The sequence below is a fragment of the Pipra filicauda genome, unplaced genomic scaffold (assembly GCF_003945595.2).
Source record: "Pipra filicauda isolate LSUMZ 115617 unplaced genomic scaffold, ASM394559v2 scaffold115_size4368891_pilon, whole genome shotgun sequence".
Classification (NCBI taxonomy): domain Eukaryota; kingdom Metazoa; phylum Chordata; class Aves; order Passeriformes; family Pipridae; genus Pipra; species Pipra filicauda.
The window spans coordinates 2,843,938-2,861,784 of NW_024103607.1; the positions used below are offsets into that span (position 1 = coordinate 2,843,938).

The following is a 17,847-nucleotide window of genomic DNA, read 5'->3' on the forward strand; positions in this document are numbered from 1 at the left end:
AGGCTTTGTTGACTTCTGCACATGCCCAGAGGTGCCACTATCTGAGTTCAGATGAATAATGATATGTCTGTCTTTAACCTTAATGTAGAGATTCACAAAGAAGTAACCTTTCCCTGAGCCGAAAATCGAGGCCTCTTGGCCAGAGGCCCATGTGTGAAATAGAGGAATGTCTGAGCTAAATTTACCATGTGAAAAATGCATCTTCTTTATGTCCTTGTAAAATAGTTCTGCAGATGTGAAGAACAAATATGCTGGTATCACCCATAAGCAAATACCTTTGAAGCCACGTGCGCCCTGTGAGCCTTTATCACCCTGAGGCCCAAGTGGGCCAAATTCTCCTTTGATTCCCTTGATGCCTGGCCTTCCTTTTAGGCCTGTCATGCCTTTGAAACCATCAATGCCAGGTGAGCCTCTTGAACCTTTTAAAAAAGAAGGGGAAAAGAACTGTTACTTTACTCAGATTTCTGCAAACTAAGTAAATGTGAACCAGCAACACATGACTGAAACGGCACAAAAACTTCAGTGCAACAGTACCTATTTTTTGGGTACCTTGATGCTTACAGCATTCTGCAGCTCTGGAACAGGCACCCAAGCTCTCTGAGAGGTAGCAGAGCTCCTGAGGTAGTATACTCTCAGGAGTACACTAACCTGCCTCAACTGGCCAAGAGGAAATGTGGAGATGGCCAGAACTTAGTGTATTCTTCTGAAAGATCAGTTCAACCCCTCTCCTAGAGATAAGCTAAAGAAAGATACATAGTTCCACACGAGGTTTTTAGTCAGCCTGTTCTACTACATGTAGAGATACAATTCATGGGTCTAGGACTGCCTGACCTTTTCTCAGCAAAAATTCCCCTACTACTCTTTTCTAAACAAGATGGGTAATGCTAACAAATAGATCTTAATTTCCCTCAAATGAGAGCTGATCAGTACTCCAGAGCTGTCCCAGGAAAAAAGTTCTGTCTTTCCAGCTGATGAAAATGCAACATGCATTTTTAAGCATGCACCCCCTTTGTGCTTAACTTGGCTTCACATGGAGTTGAACCCACTTGAAACCTCCTGTGGTGTAGGCAAAGTGCATTATACGTAGTGTTTTCATGGCTGGCAGGTGAGAATCTCACCTTCTCAACATAACATTAGTATCCTGCTAAAAGTCAACATCGAGGTCTTGTGTCTGGCATTGCTCAGTTCACAGCTTCCAGCTTTAAAAAACTTTAAAGCCAAGGTTTGGGGAAACATCTATATTTCACTGAGCGCCAATGGGACTCAGAAAAGGGAAAGACTTTTAGAGAAAGAAAAGAGTAAATACTGTATTTTTTGAAATGAGAAATAAAACAGCCATTGCTTTTCTAAATAGATTGAAGATAACAATCTACCATTGTGCCAAGCAGTTGTGCCAAGCACAATGCAGGGGAAAATGGACAGTGATTTTGGAATATGTGATCCTAATTATTTTGTTCTAAACAGAGGTAGACCCATCAGACAATGTGTCCAGTTCATCTCTAAGGAACTACTTTTTTCAAAGCAGCAGTCCAGAGCTTACCTTTATCTCCTGGAAAGCCATCCATTCCACTTATGCCAGGGGGACCAGTCACTCCACGTATGCCTGGTAATCCTGCATGACCTGCTTCACCTTTGTCACCAGACAGACCTTTCAGGCCCACGGGGCCAGGAAAACCTTGCTCACCGTCTTCTCCCCTAGCACCAGGTGGACCTGCCATGTGAACCCAAGAGCAGGGAAATTAAAAAGTGTTTGGACGTATATGAAGATTTCATACAAGGTAGCTCAAGAGGGAGAAAACTGCTGTCCTACCAGCTCCATATTGAGGTGGGAAATTGGAATTTTTTTCTTCAAAGAACTGCAGAAATGATTGTAAAGATAAAGCAGCTCATCAATGTGAACCAGTCTTGTTATCAGCTTGGTTCCACATCCACTGCCAACAGGAACTTCTCCTCCTCTTTAATAATTAAGCCTCTCTTCCATAAGACTATTCCCAGTCTGCCAGCAGCAAGCTCTGGTAGGTGGCTATAGATGGAAAAGCAGTAGCTCTGCCAGTGAGGACTATCATCACCCCTATTTCCCATGTGTGACATCAGCACAGTTTCCTATCACAGTGACTGCATTATTATGGTTATTTCCCTATCTGGGAATTAATGCCTGATGTGTCCCACAGCCCCAAGCTTAACTTTCCACTGTGAAAACTGTACAGTTGCCCTGACACAGAGAACTGGCAAGAGGAATGACACAGGACAGCAATACTTCCTCACCAAGAGGTCCTTGAGAGCCAGGCCCACCATCTGGCCCACGATTTCCTGGTGGACCTGGGAATCCATGCGTTCCTCGTGTTCCTGGTAATCCCATCAAACCCGGGAGACCTTGCGGCCCTGGATCTCCTTTCGGTCCTGGCAAACCTGGGTTACCATCCGCTCCTAAAAGACCATAATCATGCATTAGAGATCATACATATCTAGAGAGCTTATCTTTACATATCTCTTCTGAGCACGCACTAGTCTTTCAGGGTGTGTTTTTCCTTTGAAAATTCAGTGAGAACACGAAAAGCAAATTAAAGGACTGCTCATCAGTTTTAAAATATTTGACGTTACCAGTACTGATCTCAATATTTTAATCAGAAAGGCTGACTGGCTCTTTCAAATGAATGGTAACAATTTAGCACCAGGTGGATACAGATGGAGCAGGTCTCTTTCACTTTTAATCCAAATAATTCTGTAATACCTGATCTCTCTATCGCATATATCATAGTAAGCATTGAATCAAGCAGCTGACTGAACCACTGAAATAATGCTATGTATCTTTTCTAAAATGTTACAGGCAGGAATAGTAACATTTAAGGCAGACAGTGTGTTTTGTGTTATTGCTCAGAAATAACAAGCATTGTTACAAAGCATTGTTATAAGAGTCATACAAATTCCTTATGAAAAAGGCCCTGATCCTACATGACTTAATGCACTAGGTGAAAATTTGTCTCTATATCTCTACCATATAAAAGCAAACGAGGTCTCAAGTTTTAAAAGCTAATGCCTGCTTTTCATTCAGGTTAGAGAAGTAGCAACATACAAGTAGTACATGGCATTTAAAATCCAGGTCAAGTGGATCTGCTTCTCTTTATTAGGTTTTACATCAATGTAGGTCCATTGGCTTGATTTTATATTCTATGTGACCAATACATCTGTTCTAGAACAAGCAGCAGTCACAAGTGTTGAGGCCATGTTGCTGAGAACACAGCTGCACTGGGCAGGGCACGTCTCCAGGATGAAGGACCACCACCTCCCTAAGATCCTGCTTTATGGTGAACTTGCCACCGGCTCCCACATGAGAGGAGCCCCGAAGAGAAGATACAAGGACTCCCTGAAACAACATCTCAGCCTCGGCCATATTGATCAACATAACTGGTCTACTCTGGCCTCAAATCGGGAGGTCTGGAGACACACCATCTATAACGCTGCTGCTTCCTTTGAGAAAGCACGCAGGATCACTCTCGAGGAGAAAAGACAACGCAGAAAGAATCGTGTCCTGCTGAATATACCACCTAAGGAGTCTTTCTGCTGTGCCTTTTGCAACCAGACATGTCTATCTCGTATTGGCCTTTTTAGCCACCAACGTGCTTGCAACAAACATGGGTAGAGCCCTTCCCAAATCTTTGTTTGCGAAGCCTAACCATGATAACTTTATATGGCAAGTGAGCTTTATAACTGCAATCACTTAAAGTGAGTTTTCTCAAAAACAGAGCACAGACTTCAGTTTCCTATTCTGAAAGTGGCACAGATGACATAAAGCAATCCCTAGCCATTTCCTATAAAATGAAAAAAATGTATAACTCATATAAAAATTCACATGCCATGTGAACCCATTCTGTCAGAACTGTAAAATAAGTCAAGAACAGACAAACTGGTAACACTATTTGTTTTCACTGTACTTATTTTTTGTTATTACTGAAAGCTTTGTTCTACAGAAAAGCTTACAAAGAGGTTGCAAAGTCACACTAATTTTTTTTTGTTTTCAATCAGTGTTTTACCTTGAATTTCTTCCCCTTTTCAGAGAGTTAATGATGTTTTCTGCTTTTTCTCAAAGTTGTGAAATGCCACAGGGTTGCTTTCATCCCTTTCCTTCACTCTGGAGCTCTACTGAAGGTAAAACCAGCTCTCCTTGCTTCAAATAACTCAGGGAAGAGGATGCTTTATTTATTTGTATAGAAAATCATGAGAAGAATATCCAAAACCAGTTTCTGTGACAAACTCCTTTGCTTTGAGTTAGTCACACAATTACTACTTTCTCACTTCCACTCAGGGCAAGCGGGTAATCAGCAACCTTAAATTTAACTATGTGTCCAAATGCTCCTGAAACTGTGTAGCAGAGCATGCTAAATTCCCATATGAGCTTTTTTGAAAGTCCTCCACAGAGTTCAGAGAGTAACAAAGTCAGATTTTGTAGAGAAATTATGTTTTCTCTCTTTTGTATAGGGAGTTTAGCATGAGTTTTAAGGTCTGTGAAATAACAAACTAAAATGAACACCCTGAAGTTATGAATAAGTATATAATGTTATCTTTTTATGTTCCTGAGTGCCCAAAGACTGACAAGGTAAAATGGCTTATTAACACTATGTCCTCTTAATTAAAATTTACAATTTTGGCACTAGTGCAATGTGCTGATCGGCAAAGCCAGACATCTTTTACCCAGCATTACCCAGGCATCTTTTGGCATGGGAAACAACTTCAGTATTATGCAGTAGGTAAGTGAAAAGTCAGGATAATGACTACATCACCATTCCCTTAACTACAGAGGAAAATAATTAGCAGTATGTCTGAATGCAACAAAGATGAGCAAAATCTGGTTCTGTAGTATCCTACTGTAGCTGATTTCATGTAGAGCAGTGTGAAGGAGAGCTGAACATAAGCAATGTATCTCCAGAAGGTGTTTGGAGGAGCCAGGCTTATTGATAACAGTTGACAGAGATGTGGAAAGGATGGGAGATCATCAGACACTGGGAATTGATACTGGGGTCATCACAGAATCATAAAATGTGCTGAGTTGGAAGGGATCCATCAGGATCATTGAGTCCAATTCTCAGCCCTGCACAGGATCATCCCCAAGAGTCACACCATGTGCCTGAGAGTATCATCCAAACACTTCCTGAACTCTGTCAGGCTTGGTGCTGTGATCACTTCCCTGGGGAGCCTGTTCAGTGCCCAACCACCTTCTTGGTGAAGAACCTTTTCCTAATATCCAACCTAAACCTGCCCTGACCCAACTTCAGGCCATTCCCTTGGGTCCTGTCACTGGTCACCACATAGAAGAGATCAGCGTCTACCTCTCCTGTTCCCCTCATGAGGAAATTGTAGACTGTGATGAGGTCTCCCCTCAGTCTCCTCTTCTCCAGGCTGAACAGACCAATTGACCTCAGCTGCTCCTCATACGGCTTCCCCTCAAGGCCCTTCACCATTTTCGTTGCCCTCCTTTTGTTACTCTCTAACAGCTTAACATCTTTCCTATATTAAAGTGACGAAAACTGCACACAACATTAAAGGTGAGGCCGCCTCAGTGCAGAGCAGAGCAGGACAATCCCCTCCCTCGAACAGCTGGCAATGCTTTGCCTGATGCCCCCCAGGACATGGTTGGCCCTCCTGGCTGCCAGGGCACTGCTGACTCATATTCAACTTGCCCCCAGGTCCCTTTCTGTGGCACTGCTGTCCAGCATCTCATCTCCCAGTCTGTACAAACATCCAGGGTTGTCCCATCCCAGGTGCAGAATCCAGCACTTCCCCTTGTTGAACTTCATATGGTTGGTGATTGCCCAGTCCTCTAATTTGTCGAGGTCTCTCTGCAGGACCTCCCGGCCTTTGAGGGAGTCAACAGCTCCTCCCAGTTTTGTATCATCTGCAAACCTCCTTAGCACCCCTTCCAGTCCTGCCTCCAAGTCATTTATGAAGATGTTGAAGAGCACAGGGCCCAAGATGGAGCCCTGTGGAACCCCACTAGTGACAGGTCACCAGTCTGATGTGACCCCATTCACTATTACCCTCTGTGCTTGAATTGTGAGCCAATTGCTCACCCACCACATGATGTGTTTATCCAGTTGTGTGCTGGACAGTTTGTCCAGAAAGATCCTGTGAGAGACAGTATTGAAAGCTTTACTGAAATCCAAAAACTTTACATCAGCTGGCTTCCCTTGATCAACTAGGTGGGTTGTCTTGTCATAGAAGGAAATCAGGTTGGATAAGCAGGACTTGCCCTTCATGAAGCCATGCTGGCTGTGACCAAAGACTTCATTGTCTTTCAGCTGTATTTCAATACTTCCCAGAATAATCTTCTCCATAACTTTACCAGGCATTGAAGTGAGACTAATAGGCCTGTAATTTCCAGAGTCCTCCTTCTTTCCTTTCTTGAAAATTGGGACAATGTTTGCTAGCTTCCAGGCAGCTGGGAACCTCTGGCACTTCCTAACATGGTCTTTTAGTACTCTCACATCCTTGTAATTTGACATTTGTATCACACTCTTACTCAAGCATTTCTTTATTTGAAGAAGCTATTACCTCTAATTCCTGGTACTCCTTGATCTCCTGGTGCACCTTTCAATCCTGGGAAGCCAGGGAGCCCGACATCCCCTCGGGAACCTGCTGGTGCTCCAAAAACATCACCAGGAAGGCCCTTCAGTCCTGGTGCTCCTGGAGCTCCGGATTTTCCTGTAAGACCTGGGTGTCCCTGAAGTCCAGGTAGACCATTTGGACCTCTGTCTCCCCTGGGTCCAGTAAAACCTGAAATAAAACAGGGACTAGGGATCACAGGGTTCACTACAAATGGAGTTCAAATCCTAGATATACCATTATAATGCCCTCTTTTTACCACAAGTGACAGGTGAAAGGCTTCTTGTGGACTAGGAAACTGGACCTGGACTGGAAATTGAGTCCAAGCACTGGTGAAAGACAGTACAAAAGACTGCAGAAAATTGGTCCCTGTGTCCAAAAGACTGCAGAAAATTGGTCCCCTCCAGAGCCATATGATATGGGAGCCGTAATTTAGCATTTAGAGCACTCTGTGGAGTTTAGCAGGGGAAATACAGGTTCATGGTCCTTCCCTATGCTGCACAGAACCATGTTTTATTATGCAGTCCTTGCCTGTTGACCAGGGCATGCATCAACTCTTCTTTTTCTTTCTCTTTTGCTGCTACAGGTGCTATAGATAAGTCTAGCCTATCAGGCCATGTGCTGCGAAGCCCCATGAGGGTGAAGCAGCACCTGGCACTGGATTTGGGAAAATTTTCAGCACTTCAGAATCTGTGAGGATTTAGGACTTTGAAAACAGATAAGATGAAAAGAATTTCTTAAGAGCTTGTAGATTACGTTGCATCAATGGCTTCTGTATTGTGCTACAGAAAAAAAATCCCTCTGTCCATTTCTGTGATGAAATTACCCTGGTCAACCACCAGGGAAGTGGTAGTTTCTGGAGGTAATTCTTGCTGGACTGACTGATGGTACGTGAACATATATACCCACTGTAGCTTATATGTGTGTGTAGTGGCACACACATACAGGCTCATTTGACTTACTATCTACGAACAGATATATGTGTCTTGATGTGTCTTGAGTTGATGTATCTTGGACATCCTGGAACCTCTGAAGAGATAAACAAGCCTTGGGACTTAAAAAATCTGTACCTATTACACACTAGCATAAAATTTGACAGGCACTGGACACTTGCAAAACACTTTGGGAACAGAGCTGCCTATGCACAAGGTGAGTAGCTAGTACTCCACCTTTGATATGTGCAGTATCATTTATACTAATGTTAGAAAGAGTTAAATAGAAGTACTAATGTTATTATTTTCTTCCTTTCTGCATCATCATTATGAGTAAAATCTATTTGGAATCTGAAATATCTTGTTATTGATTTTTTTTGACGTGAATTTCATAAATTTTTACTGTCACATTTATAATTTTGCACTATAAGGCAGGTTGACATCTATGTCACTTTCTGTCATTATAGATGTTGCAGGAAATCATTTTGGATTTGAAAAGTAGCAGCTATGTCTAATAGCTTAGTGATTGAAGGTAGAAGAGAAATAAAAACGTATCTGGAAACAAGTTTTTGTGTTTCAGTACTGTAGCAAAGAGGTCAAAAATATAAAAAGAATGACTAATTATTTCAAGATACCTGGAGGACCTGGGAATCCTTCCCGACCTGGATCACCTCGTGTACCATTTAGCCCTGGAAAGCCCATTGGACCTGGATCACCTGGGAATCCTCTTGCACCTTTTGCACCTAAATTATATAAAAGAAAGTAAGAAAGTGTGATTTGAACAAACAAAAGAGAAATGTGCATATAATGTAAGAAAATGTAGTAGTAAATATCATCATAATGTGTTTCTGGAGGTAAAGATGAAGCTTTTTAAAAGATTTAATAGGACTATACTGTAGCTCCTTAGAAGTATTCAAGATGCTCAAACATGGACCAAAATCTAGGCTAAGTGTTTTTACAAACATGGATTAACCTGACTTAAAGACTAATGATATGGAAACTACTAGGGTGAAAATAATTAGTCTCACAGACTTTTTGGAACCTTTTAATATTTTGTAAATTAAGACTTTTAGCTCAAGGTCAAAAGACAATGTCAAAGAATAATGTTCACAGAAGCGGGCACAGATGAGATACTGTAGGAGGAACAAATTTTTCCCTTCCCTGCTAAACTGATCACAGAACAAGAGCAGACTGGTTTAGATAACCACAAACAGAAACCTAAGGCTAAAGGTTAGATCTAATCATCCCAGAAACCGAATACAAATTAACTAGCCTACTTACTATATTTGTAACACTTCAGGTCTAGAGATTCCGTAGTAAAGAAGGGCTATGCCCTGAAAAAGTGTTTATACCGAGTTGTCTCCTAACAGGCAAAATGAGACCTCGCTTCCTTGTGATATAGTATTTGACATTTCAGTAAGGGCAAATATTACCGTTTCTTAGCATCCCAAAACCTGCAAGCATTTTGTAGGATTCCTTTGTTATGTTTCGAAAATTATATTTTTTTCCATGCGACAGTTTATTACGTGAGTCTCATTGATTCATTGTATTCCAAGATCAAGACTTTTTGGTAAAGTTCTTTGTAAATAATTCTTGTGGAATGCTTTTGCCCCTCCCCTCCCCAGCACTTTGAACTTTAAAAGTTCACAGCTCAGGCCTGAAGGTCAACAACATGCTTTAACATTTCAAGTGTGGTTGCTTAGCATCACCATGAATTTATTTATTATGCTGAAAGCAAGTTTCTTTCCATCCCCAACTATGACAAATCATGGAAACTATCACTTGAATTTTGATACTTTTTTCCACTTTAGTTTTCTGAATTTCCATTATTTAACCATGATTATTTGTAGTTTGAGCTATTGTTTGACAAGGAGAGAAGGAAACTCTTTAAATCATCGGAAATAAGGTGCACATAACCAGCCAATGCAGTGTGAATAGCATTTGCAGTGCTGTACAGGACTGTTCTCTCCCTTATATAAGAAATAACTTCTCAGAAAGAAATTAAAAGGAAAATCCTAGGCTTTCCAGTTTCAATGAAAAATTCTAATGTGTCTCTTACCCAAATAGCATCTTGGTCTTGCCTCCCATCTGCAATAACTGACTTTCATTCATTCTGTTCAGTATTGCACTAATTAAAAAGCCATGTAAAAGAAAGAAGGCTAATGGACAATATAACTACTGCTTACCACATATTTCAGTAACTCATTATGTGATGTTAGCTGATGTTGACACATTGTGCCCAACAGCAGAGAGGAAAAGTTTTTGTTTTAGGCCATTGTTTAGTTTGCAAGCACTTTAACTGTATGTTTGAAACAGAAAACAGCTTAAAAATTTTATTCAACAGCAATTATGTAGGTCTTGAGACTCCTGAATAACCAAGATGTAACTTAGGATGAGCTGAGTGTGCTGCCAGGAATTTCAAAAGAACACAAGGACATGAGGGTCTGAAACTATAAAGACATCTCCTTGCTCTATATACTGTGTGCCACAAGCACCCAGGACACTGAGAGACTTGATTGTCTATAGCAGAGCTCCATCCTCGCTGAACAGAAGGTGGGAAATCTTGTGGGCAAACCATGTCTACTCTAAGCAGACAATCAAAGTGGTGTAAAGGAGGTGTTGGTGCTTTTGTGTCAGTCCAGAGAATGTGCGTAGGAATGATGCTTTGAAAAACTCAATTGACATAGCTATGACAAAAGGAAGCCATGAAAATGTGTGCTGTTCCTCACAGGTTTCCAGATCCAGAACTGCCTCAGGTTGAAATGCAGCTAAAAATAGAGTTCTGCACCGGGCTCAACAACAGTCCTTTTCTAATTTTTGGAGGGAGAGGATGAAAAACAAATCTTAAAATTACTGAAACATATAAGCTGACAAAGATACAGAAAGATCTATTAGAGAACTAACCAAGAATACAAAATATGAAACACATGAAACAGCATCACTTGTGTTACAGCAGTCTTACAGCTGGGAGTTAAATCTGACTGTACTCATTGAAAGAAAAACCTTCAAGCTCATAAGACTGAAAGAATTAACAAATCATCATACTCAGAAAAAAATTATAAGGATGGCAAAGAAAACAATCTTCAGAAGCATTGATCCTACTAACAAACTCAGGCATTAGGACTGAGAAAACACAGGTCATCTTTCAACAGAGATAAAATGTTCCATTTTAAGGTCCATTAGTTTGAGATAAATCAACCCATCAATCCACGTATGCCATAATAAAACTTGTGTTGAAAAAGAAAAAAAAAGCTTGACCTTAAAATTTATACTCCTGATCTCCAACCTTGGCTAAAGCACAGGGGCACAGGAACAGATGCATCGTGAATTTCCCATTTCTCAAACTCTGAAGGACCCAGTTATGGTTTTTGTCAGTATCTTTACAACTGGCGATGAGAAGGATTTACTGAAAAACAGCTTTTTGCTTAGGCTGGGAGTATGTAAGCTTATAGGAACTATCAGCGCTGGTCACAGGTTCTCTCTCACAAGTCAGTCATTTTGACCACTCAGCACACCTTGCCCATGTGTCTCTCAATTCTATCTCAAACAATCCCTCAGACTCTGCCCTCACCTCCTCTTCCTCCTGGAAGGAGGTGGGGAACTGTCAGTATTGGGAAGGCCCAGGATCATCAGATGGCTCCTCTGGGCTAGGGGGGACCAGCTCTGCAAGGAAGGCGTGTGTGGCCACAGACAGCACAACAGCATTGTGACAGACAGCCTGGCCCACAACATGGAGCTGTGTTAAAGACCCTAAACTCACATTTGCTGAGGGTGCTCTGTATATCACTCGTGGAGGAACAGTAAGAATGATGTGTCACAGTCCTCCATTGCAACCTTTTATCACCCTTCTCTGAGAGTGATATTTTCCTCTCAGAGGTGTTTCCTCTCAGTATTTTCCTTGTGAGGTGTCCATCAGCTCTGAGAGACCTCAGTATTCTCTCTACCAATAAACCTGTAGACTCTCTCTGTATACTCTTACTTGCATGTGGAGAAAAGCTCAGATATGGGCTGTCCTTTATGTCCTTTCTGTCTTCTGTTTCATGGCTGCCACTCATTAGCCAAGGCAGAATTAGCTCAGGAATGGTGCAGTCACCTGGGCTGCATGCTTAGATGTCTCTGCCAGAGTCAGGTTAACACTGTCCTTCAATGTAATTACTAAAACTTGCTGTCTGCTAAGGCTCAGCTTTCATCAATATGGCAAGATATCCCTCAAATGTAGTGCACGTGGGAAACAAAGGGGAAGGCAAAACATTACCTGTGGCTCCTGGCAGTCCTGGCCTGCCTTGGGATCCCTTTGGTGGCCTCACGCAGCCTGCACCTGTAAAAAACCAAGAATTAGTTGCACCTTACGTGCTCATATGCTGCCTCTCATTGTCTTTGTGTCTGCAGCTGGGACAACTTCATTAAAACAGGTGAATGAAATTAACAGGCAAAAGAAGCTTTATTCTTCATTAAAAAAAAAAAATTGGCCATGGGTAGCATTTTCAGGAGAGCACTCAGGCTGAGCTTCACCCCAAGAGCTGCTCTTCTGCCTATTTTACAGGGCCTATGGTGGCTGCTCCAGTTAGACCAGCACAGGATGGGTAGTCCAACCTCAGGGATGACTGTCTTTTTCAGAATAAGAGAGACACTTTGTTTCCCTGTGGGCAACGTATAGCCCTGAAGCAATCAGGTTAAAGTTTTTTCTTCTTAGATGTCAAATTGCACTGAAAATCTTCACTCAAAGTTCTTCTTTAAAAAAGTTGCTAAAATTTTCTTGGGCACCTAATTTCTGGTACTGTGGTTATAGATTGTACAGTAATCATTGTTGTGTTACAATAAACACTCAGGAACAATGAAATAAAGAATTCCTGAATTGCAGAGCTAAAAGTGCAATAATTTTAGAATGTGACTGATTAATTTACTTTATATACATGATTATTTGTGACCTGAAGTTCAAATAGTTTACAACCAAGAGCATCCAAAGCAGTCATTAGAAAGAAAGTATCAACTCTTAAGTGCAGCATAAGACTAAATATTAAAAGATATTCAAGCCATCTGCATGTACAGTACCTGACCATATTGGTTCGGTTGCATCTCCTCTAGGAAAGTCTTCAGTGACCTGTCCACAGTCTATGAGCAAAAATGGGCAAAGGCACTTATTATGAAAAGAGAAAAACTGCAAAAAGAGAAAAATGCTCTCAATTCTAACCAAAATGTCTACTACAACAGTAGATAATGTATTCTCATATCTAATATGCACACATACAACACAAATTATTTGCTTTAATATCCTGGAACTCTCTATCCATATATTGGTTAGATCTGGGCCTAAAACCTAACCCTATATGAGTCAGGAGGCTGTGTGTCCCACACACTGTGTAGGGTTGACATGTGCCTGCTTTAGCTTGCATATTCTTCCAGGCTTCTTGAAGTCAAGCAATAAAATCCTGAGCCTGAGCTTTTCTGAATGTAGCCCTGGCACTCTTATGCTTGGAAGGGACTCGGAAAGCTGCAGAGATACTATGAAGAGCCCTGAAGAATGGATACATGATTTTCTCTGATCAATTAAAAGATTATGTTGGACAGAAAAGATCAGAGAAAACCACCTGTGAGTATTCCAGTGGCAGGACATTGCTCCATTGCCTCTAACTGCTTGAAACCTGAAAGTTGTTGCTTGCTGGCACTAACACATTCATTCACCCTATTTCAATACCTGACATGAAACTACTGGGACTTCTGAAGTATCTCCTTCTTTAAGATTTCTGGACAATACGAGCAATCCCTTTCCCCCCACATAACCCCCACCAAGCTCTACTTTTTCAACAGTGTGCTGTACAAATGCTGCATGGAATTCAGCGAGGATGTCCTATGGCTCTGATCTAAGACAGGGAGATGTCTCTTACCTAGTTGGCCGGGCTCTCCTGGCAGACCAGGCAGACCTGGAGGTCCTGGGTTTCCATCTTGTCCTTGGTCACCTGGAGGGCCCCGGAACCCTTTTGGACCAGGAAATCCTTCACCTGGCAGGCCTGCTTCTCCTGGAAAGCCCTTTGGGCCTAATTCACCTGGATAACCAGGATCACCAGGGAAACCTCTGATACTATCACCCTGCGGGAAGTGAATGGAGGCGGTCACTCCTGACTTTGCTGAGAAACAAACACAACTCAAACAGTTGAACTAATCTCATGAACAGTATCTTCTAGGCAGTAATTTCTCAAGTGTTGCATCCCAGCTCTCTAAATCAACATTGAAAATAAAGTATTTTTGAAACAACCTGACTTTAATGTAGACCTCACAGCTGAAAAGGCATGAGAGAAGAACTCTTTGAAGGAATATTTCCCTAAAAACGCTGGCCCATGAACACAACTTGGGCAAAATGAATCAGTGCTGTGGAAAGGCTCATGGTCCTTTCTGAAAAGCTGTAAGTGGGTTTAGGGAGACCACAAGCATTGCCAGAAATGTTCTCTTCTGGCATTTACTTCTGAGAAAAACTGACATAAAAATGCACCCAAAAAGGCAGACTTTGTCTCTTCCTCTAGTGACATTTCTACACTATTGAATCAATATCTTATGAACATCATTAGAGAAAACCATTCCATCCTCAGAAGTAATATAAAGTACCATCTTTACTGGTAGTAAAAAGCACTATGGTCCAGAGTGCACAATACAGCTCTTGCCCCTCTTAAAACATGATGTAAGAGCATCCCAATGGTTAAAAACAGCATTTATGTTGGGCAAGATGAATTCCTCTTGTGAGGTATTTAACATTTGCCTACAGAAGGAGCTTAGAAAATGAACAAAGACTAAATATCTAATTTCTAGATGGCTACAGTTGCTATCAAGCATATATATGATGACACAATGTACATTTTAAGACCACACAATTGCAGCAAATTTTGCTTTTCTTTAACTGGGTTGAACCAAAGCTGTTGAAGTTCAGTCACAGAGAATCTCTCTTAGACAATGCTAGAAGGAGTCACTAATAAATCACTAATTACCACAAATTAACCAGTAATAACAAGATGGCTTAAATGAGTTATACAGTACTACACAGTTGTTTATATGCAATGGAAATTAAAGTGCAAGATTGTTCTAAAAACTCTTGAGAGAAAACTTGATTTTTAAAATATTGATAACTAGCAAAGCCAGTCTAGTTGTGTATCATTATCTGTGAGAGAAGGATAGCCTGGTGATCGTAATCCCTCAGAATTAAATGCATTAGTAACTGGGTGTGGTGGAAATGATTTAGCTGTATTTACTGCTTACCGGAAGGCCAGGCTGTCCTGGTAAACCATCTAATCCATCTCTGCCTGGGAAACCATCTCCACCTCCGATACCAGGCAGCCCGGGATCTCCTCGGATTCCTTTGGTGCCTAAAGAAGGCCTTGCATTGTTAGACCAATCTCTAATTAAAGGTATAAATAATAGGAAAATACATATGATATAAATTTTTACTCTACCTTTAGTAGTTATATGTAAAGAATCTCCCTTTTCTCCTTTCCGTCCAGGAAATCCAGCTGGACCCGAAAATCCCTGGTGTTACATGCATTAAAAAAAATGAAACAAACCAGAACTGCCTAAGAAATAATTATCAAGATTTGCATTTCCAGTGTCCTGCTTAAAAAAATTTTACTTCTTTCCCATTACTTTCTGTGAATGATGTCCTCTTCAGTAATCCCATTCTTGTACAGAATCTTTATTAATATATTCTAACTAGGACCAGGGTCTCTATGGCATGGTAGGGGAGCTTCTGCATGAGGATGGATTGGGACACCTGTGTGTTTCCATGAGCTAGAGTCCTGCAGGTGACTGCATCTGCAGAATTGCACTGGAGAAAACGTGGTAAATTACTCAGCGTTAGCCACCAAAGCAAATGCTGTAAGCAACTCTTTGACACTTTGGAAACAACACTCAAGAGTTACACTGACATACAACTCCTCCTGTGCACCGCTACCAATGAGGACAGCCTAGCAGCTGGCAGTGGACTGTGGTTCAAACACTGTTTTGGAGCTGAAAAGTAGCACCATCTTTATTTACCAGAGACAGGAACTTGGGCACAGAAGGATTAAATGACCTGCCCCAAATCACAGACCTGTGGGAAGGTTTTGGAAGGGCTGGAGGTCCCTGGTCCAACCTAGGACTTGGAGATAGAGCAGGTTGCTCAGGACCTTGCCTAGCCATGCATTGAAAATCTGCAATGGAGACTTTCTCTCTTGCAAAGGCAAACTGTGGTGAAGCTAAAGACCAGTCTCTGGCATTCCTGACTCCTTGGCATAATCCAGAAACCTCCTCCTGAACAGCCCATCTGAAAGTCATATTGCCAGCTGCAGGCCAAGTGCCTTGCAACCACAGGACCAAACCCATGGTAGGTGTCAAGATCCAGAGGTTACAGACTCATTTACCATTGACTATTCTATGCCAGTTAGTTTTAGTTCTGCATAATTACACTCATGCTCATTAAAATATAAGCTGTGCACATTAGGTTGTCCTTAGCCACCTCTTACTGAATTCCAGGGCAGACACTGAATGAAAGAGATGTACCTGATAAATTTATTTTTTGTTTAAAATATTCCTGTGCCATACATTATTTAAAAGTGTGTCTTTTGCATCTCTGCCTTTTAGTGACATTCTGGGTGAAAAGCATGTGTGGAACCTGCATCTCAGCTGCAGATCATCTCAACGATACAGATTTGCACTTCTGTTAGTCTAAAGAGGGAGATCAGAATTGAGTATAAGCATCCTGCTTTACCTGGGCCATCTTTGAAAACTGAATTTTAATGGTCAGTGAAGCCACATCTGTACTCCATGGTAAAGATGTTTCTTCTGGACATTGATCTTTTTCAGGCCGAAAGAAATCTCAGGAACTTAAAATAACACTGAATCATTTCACTGACTACATACCTGCAGAAACCTTCAGCAGTAACACTACATTAATAGTATGATCTTTACATAGCTATTTTTTTGTTTTCAAGGTTTCGATATTCAGTATAATGCAATTTAGCACACAGGTGTTATCAAAATGTTTTATGGCTGCTTCTAATTTTTCACACTCAGTACTACAGATGCTTGAAAGGGTTCTTCTTTGTTCAAACAGAAAGTGGACTTTGGATTATGTGGAAATGTTTTGCTTTTCCCAAAGCATTCTATTTTCACTTCCCAAAGCATCCTATTTTCACTTCCGTACCAGCAGTTTTTGGCTTTTGGTATTTTGTAGATAGCAACCTGAGAACTATTGAAGGGGCAAAGAAAGAAATAAATTGTACTTTTCATTGTTTTAACATGGAGAATAGTTTGGGCTCTTTTTTTCCCCTTCTTTTCTTCTAGTGGGCATATAAAACTAAGCAATAAATAAACAACTATCTCACTTTTGCTCCAGGGTAGCCAGGAAGACCATGTGGTCCTTGATCACCAGGTTCTCCTTTCCTCCCCGGCTGGCCAGGGGTTCCTGGAAAGCCAGGAGGGCCAGGGGGGCCAGTAGAGCCCCTTCTGAGTTCCTCACCCAAAAGGCATGCAGTGCAATCCCCTTCTTCGCCTAAGGAAAGGATTGGAGAGAGAAGAAAGAATGCTCTGTCACAACAAATAGATGTGCAGCTGTAACCATTTTATATATAGACTTGAGAATACTTGAGTAGTTTCTCAAATACTTGAGAAAAGTACTTTTTTTTTTCCTTATTCCTTACAAGAAGCCAACACATTGTTTCTTTGTTGTGTTAGCCCCAAATCAAATTCATCAGTCCCCATGCATGTCAAAGTTCAATAAACTCAGACTGAATACAGTGTGAGCTTTACATAATGCATAACAGCAGATCATCTATTGTGTAATTTGTTATAACCTACCTTTAGGTCCTTTTCGTCCCCTTGGCCCAGGGAAACCTTGTGTACCAAATCTGCCTGGCATTCCCTCCTGTCCTTTTAATCCATAGAGAGGACCTAGAAATTTAATCAAATAAAAATATGAATTAATCTATTGTAGATTTACTGTTCTCTTTCCTTCCTGTTTCTTTGAGCTGCACTGCACCTGCCCCTTTCTTTTTCCCCTAATGTCACTTACTGTCTAACCCAGCCTGTTGTGATGTACCCCACTCTCTCTTCCTCTCTTAATCTTCTCACAGCTTCTCACACCCATTCTCCCTAACTTCCATCTGCTGTGGTAGATGATCCATACCATTCTTTACTCTCTCTCACCCTGAATTCCTTTGCTTCTCTCACTCAGCCCAACCTACTTTGCATTAGCACAAACAGCCATCTCTGGATCGTCTCCTGTATATCCTTTTCTCCAGTCCTGCTCTTGCACTGTAGTGCAGTGCTTTTCACAGAAGCACAGCGCAATCTCAGTCAG

General features: G+C 41.4%; 1 protein-coding gene across 3 annotated transcripts in view; it reads right to left on the reverse strand.

Moving 5' to 3' along the window:
- Positions 1 to 17,847, reverse strand: part of COL4A2 (collagen type IV alpha 2 chain) — a 144,676-nt gene that overhangs the window by 17,182 nt on the left and 109,647 nt on the right. For all 3 annotated transcript variants that reach the window (XM_027743488.2, XM_027743487.2, XM_027743490.2), the window contains 12 exons: positions 17,346 to 17,438; positions 16,874 to 17,040; positions 14,969 to 15,041; positions 14,775 to 14,881; positions 13,415 to 13,616; positions 12,582 to 12,641; positions 11,785 to 11,847; positions 8,165 to 8,272; positions 6,547 to 6,768; positions 2,266 to 2,427; positions 1,541 to 1,711; positions 276 to 419 (listed from right to left, as the gene is read on the reverse strand). In XM_027743488.2, coding sequence (XP_027599289.1) covers positions 276 to 419; positions 1,541 to 1,711; positions 2,266 to 2,427; positions 6,547 to 6,768; positions 8,165 to 8,272; positions 11,785 to 11,847; positions 12,582 to 12,641; positions 13,415 to 13,616; positions 14,775 to 14,881; positions 14,969 to 15,041; positions 16,874 to 17,040; positions 17,346 to 17,438 — 1,572 coding nt within the window. The remainder of the gene's footprint in view (positions 1 to 275; positions 420 to 1,540; positions 1,712 to 2,265; positions 2,428 to 6,546; positions 6,769 to 8,164; positions 8,273 to 11,784; positions 11,848 to 12,581; positions 12,642 to 13,414; positions 13,617 to 14,774; positions 14,882 to 14,968; positions 15,042 to 16,873; positions 17,041 to 17,345; positions 17,439 to 17,847) is intronic.